General features: G+C 35.2%; 1 protein-coding gene across 1 annotated transcript in view; it reads left to right on the top strand.

Moving 5' to 3' along the window:
• UCHL5 (ubiquitin carboxyl-terminal hydrolase L5) overlaps positions 1-4999 on the top strand; it is a 19586-nt gene that overhangs the window by 2596 nt on the left and 11991 nt on the right. The window contains exons 2-3 of the mRNA XM_009999931.1: positions 809-897; positions 2595-2700. Coding sequence (XP_009998233.1) covers positions 809-897; positions 2595-2700 — 195 coding nt within the window. The remainder of the gene's footprint in view (positions 1-808; positions 898-2594; positions 2701-4999) is intronic.

Genomic DNA, 4999 nt, shown 5'->3' with positions numbered 1-4999 from the left:
CGTGCTGCGGGCGGGAGGTTCCCTGCCCGTGCGGCGGGGCCGGTGCGTGTTCGGTCCTGTCTGCGGAGGAGAGAGGGTTGTGGCCGGGCTGAGCTGCGGGGCTGGGCCAGGGGCTGGGTGTCCTGCCAGGGGCTGCTTTGCCTTTTGGAACGTTAAATTTTATGTTGAATTGCATTTAATATCTCTGGCTTTACAGAGCTTATATGGTGATAGCAACAGATAAGTCTACATAGGAATCTGGTCAAAGAAACAACGGTTTTATAGATTTATAGTTTCTGTCATGGCTTTTTCTCACAAGTGAAGTCCAGGAATGTTTCTCCTTTTGTATTTCTATTTAGCCAATAGATTTTTCTTCTACATACTAAGTACTTGAACTTTTGGGGCTCTGTCTAACACAAGTATTTTACTTATATGTATTGTTTATGGTATTTTCAGCCTACTACCTGTAGTCCTTCCCTGGAGATAAATATTTTAACTTGTGCTTTGGACTAGCTGACAATGTGTTTTAAAACAGTTTTATTTTCTGTTGACAGAGGACATGAAGTGACTAATTAGTGTTAATTTCTTGTGTTTAATTTTTAAATGCATTGATGCTATAAAGACAATATCACCATACACAGTAAAAATTGCTGAAATAATTTCTCTTAACCTGTCTTGTTTGATTGGCTTGGGTTTTTTTAAATTATGAAGTGTTAAAGACTGTAAATGTACCTTTTTATAACCTGGACATGAAGTTGTAGATGTTACCATAGCTCTTTCATGAGGCTGTCTTTTCTGGCTTTGTCTTTTTTAAGTGGAGTGATTGAAGAAACCTGTATCCTTCCTTGTTTCAGGTTGTAGAGGAGCACAGGTTGAGGAAATATGGAGTTTGGAACCAGAGAACTTTGAAAAATTAAAGTAAGGCACTTTTCTAATTTGCATGTTTTGTATTCACACTTGTCTGAAGTCACTGAAAGTATGTGAGCTAAACTCAAGTAGTTTCTTGTGGAGTCTTTTTTTGCTTATTTTTTGCTTCTTCAGCTTCTGCAGGAGTTTGTTAGGATTTTGATTTAATTGGATACCTGGCAGTTAAATTACTTTTTATTAAGGTTTTGGTACTTAATCTAGCTTTTCTGGGTTTGGAAGGAGATGCTAGTAGCAGCTAGAATGTGAAAATAGTTTTGTAGTTATTTTGCCATTGGTTTGTGTTGTATCCCTTTACAAATTCTTTGACAAGCTTCTGTTCTTTGCTTTTATCTCCCTTCACATAACATATTGTATCTGTTCATTTATTTAAATAAATTAATTTGCAGTACTTAACGTGTTTTTGTAACTCGTTTTTCTTGCAGAACTCCTTCCACGTGTGTGTGAAGGAAAATATTCTTGTTACAGCTGACAGTGGCTGATATCATCTGGAGCAGCTCTGCCCTCATTAATTAATTGTTTTAATTTTGTCTATGGTGCATGGTTATTTGTGTTCACATACAAGATTTTAAGCAGGAAATGTCATCTGACCTAGACTATACACTGATTCTGTGCAGATACCTTATGCTTGCCTAATTACCTTTCAGAAGGTGTAGCAATTAGTACAGAAGATGTAGTTTTAGCTGTTTTTGTCTAACTGAAAGCATTTGACAAGTGACACCTGAATAGCAGAAATGTTACTAGGGAAGTTTTGCTGCCTCCTTTATGTACTTCATGTGACAATTCATCAGAACATTACTTGTTTCATTGGTAAAGTTCTTGCACTGTCAAATGTTTCTCTTTCTAGTTGTGAATATGGCCTTCCTTCTCATGCACACATACAATATTTTAACTTTGAGAGTTAAAGAATGTAACAGTGTTGCATTTTTCAAATTGCCTGAGTGGACCTACTGTTTAAAACATCTTGTACTTCTGTTCGGAGCTTAGGAAAAATTTCTTATGTATGTTTACCTTTATAGATAAACTTCTTGGGGCATCTTTGTGGCAGTGACCTTAAATTCAGGTTGATATGTTAAATAAGTTTTTGCTTTAATATATCTGTAGATTTTGTCTCCTTTACTAATATTTTTTTGGTTCTATGGGAATACTAAATACAGCACATTCAGTAAAAGTTTTTTACTATGCAAGACATGTTGTCTCAAAAGCAAGGCAGTTTTAGTAGAAAACTGGATTTTTCTGGTTCTCAGAGAGATAACTTGAAGCATGAAGTTTAATACAAATGCCTCTTTGAATATTTCATGTATGCCTAAAAGAACTACCAAAGCTTTTGTTCCAGCTCGTGTAAGATTGACAAATGTTTTGATAGCTATGTGTCACTTACAAATTCAAATGAGTATTGTGCAACTACTAGTTACAGTAATGAGGAAGATTGGTCCTAGCTTAGGAAAAGTACTGACTAAAGGCTAATTCATGTTGGGATTGCGTAGCATGTACAGAAAGAAGTCTAAAGTATCTGCTGCCTAATTAAAAGACCACATCTAAAAATGTCAGTGCAGGTCCCCTATGGTTAGAAATAAGTAACAGAATTACTGTACCAGCATACCTGTAAATTACGGTAGAGATTTCTGGCTTAGATATTTTTCATGAATACAGGTGATTTATTTATTTTTCCTATCAATTTCATTTTTTAGGCCAGTGCATGGGCTGATTTTCCTCTTCAAGTGGCAGCCTGGAGAGGAACCAGCAGGTTCTGTTGTTCAGGATTCCAGACTGGATACAATCTTTTTTGCTAAACAGGTATTGCAAGTTCAGTATTTTTCTTACATATGTCATGAAACAGCTTTATTTTGTTAATGTGTAAAAAAAAAATAATATTTTGCAGTATGAAATAACTTTAACAAAATCTGTGAGAGTGGGAACTGTGTATTAAAAAATGATTAATTAGTAAAGTAAATCAGATTGATTTGTCAAGTCAGAAAAAATACCATCAGTTATGGAAGAGTAAAGCTCTTTATTTGTCATCCCTGACCTGTAAGAGTACCTCACTCTTCTGTGCATTAAGTAATTACTTGGTAAGTGTGCTCAGCTGAATGAGCAAATTATTTTTTTGAAACCACTTGCAACAAATTCTAGGAAGAAATGTATGTTTTGGTCTTTCTTTTATTTCTTGTGATTCTCAATGCTCTGGGGCCAGGGCAGTATAACTCTAGGATAATGCCTTCCTTTAAGAATCTGCAGATTATCTTGACATGGAAGTTTTAAGTATTTAAATCAGAAAGGTGAGTTTAAATTGGAAATGTCAGGAAAAAATGTTTGCTAATATAATCCTTCTTGTTTATTAAGTATAGAGTAGTACTGAAATTTTGTGTTAGCATTGACAGCCTGCTGTGCTTATTGTTAGCAAGCAAGAAAAGCAAGAGGAAATAACCAGAATGAAAGTAGGAGTAATTAATAATTTAGCTCTTTTTCAAGAACTGCATCCCAGACAGTGATAAATGTAACAGTCCAAGCAAGAAGTGCAACACTACATTTGTTAATTACAAAGCATTCATATATCAAAGGGCAAATTATTAGGCTTTTTATGAAGACTGACATGTCGACTGTTGCTTTGAGGTGTTTTTTTTGGTTTATGGTTTTTGGTTTTTAACTTTCACCAACACGGAAGGGTTTTGTATGTAAATTCAGGATATAAAGAAGTCTCAAGACATTTCTAGCAAAAAGTGTAAAAATATGGAAAAAAATGCAAATCTTAGGACCATTTTTAGCTCCCTTGGCTACTTTGTACATGTGTTTCTCTTGTGTAGATAACCATCTTTAATTAGTTTCTTTTATAATCATGTTACTCTTTGATGCTACTTTGGATGACTATATTTCTTCATCTTTTTTAATACTGTTTTATTGATTATTTCCCTGCTGCAGCTCTGGAGGCCTGCCAAGCAGTGTACACCATTCTTATGATGCCATGATCAGCAGTAGTTTGCTGAGTGTCTTTATAGGTTGGTAGGAGTGATAGGCACTAGTTTATGTTGTGTTTTCTACCTGATCAAACATATTGTTAGTGACCAGTAGGCTGTAGCTATAGAATAGCTTTGATGCAAATAACATCAGGGAAAATCCTTGATTTAATTCTCAAAGGGTATTTACAGGGAGAAAATAATTCTCATAAGAATCTAGAGAAGTGGTTTTTTTTTAATTGAAGTTAGTTTTACCCTCATTCAAGTGATTTCATCTTCCTTGTTTACTGTAAGTAGATGAGGTTCTCCCAGAATTACTGTTCCTGTGGATGCTGAAAAGTTTCAAAGCATTTGTCTCCTTGCTCCACTTCTTTTGCTTTTTCCTCCCCCCCTTACTTTTCTAAAGAACAACACAGTTTAAAAGGAAGTAGCTAATAGGAGCTTTGTTGAGCTTTAAGTTTGGATTGAAAAATGTACATCAGAAACCTTGGATAATGTTTTACTTGATGACAAAATCAGAACATTAAAGGCCTAACAGGAAAAGGTTGTCTTTATTTGTAACTTTCTTTGAAGCATTGATATTTTATTATTTTCTTAAGCATGAAACTGTTTTTTGTGGAGGTGTAGGAACTTCCTAACCTCCCTCCTTCAATTGTTGCCTTTAAAAACGGTGTGCTGGAGTGACTCAAATAATTAATTTCCACATGGAAAGCAATTTCTAGGAGTGTTCACTATTTTGATATAGTAGTATCTCGTTATGCCACTTGGTGGCACAGAATATATGTTTTGAAAGTAATTAACAAGTAGTTTACGTTTAGAGTATCTCTTTCATGTTTTCATGTTGTCTCTTAGACAGTGGCTTAGCAACGTCAAAATATTTCTTGTGGACATACATGCCTGGACTGAGGAATATTGACAGAACAACTAGTTAAATAATGGCAAAGAAACAAGAATTAAAAATAAAAAAATAATCAAAATCTGTCTCTTTAGTGCAGTTGGGATTTGTAATACCAGTTTAGCTCTGGTAGCTTTCACAGGAGAGGTGGTTAGCCCTCGTTAGAGGTCCAACTTGACAAGCTACATTGTGATAATGTTTTCTCAAGTAAATGGCTGATCTGATGATTTCCCGCTGATGACAGCAG

Source organism: Chaetura pelagica, unplaced genomic scaffold, assembly GCF_000747805.2.
Source record: "Chaetura pelagica isolate M959 unplaced genomic scaffold, ChaPel_1.0 scaffold246, whole genome shotgun sequence".
In the NCBI taxonomy this organism is placed as follows: domain Eukaryota; kingdom Metazoa; phylum Chordata; class Aves; order Apodiformes; family Apodidae; genus Chaetura; species Chaetura pelagica.
Note: the sequence above shows the minus strand (reverse complement) of the source record. Positions and strands in the feature narration are given on the sequence as shown.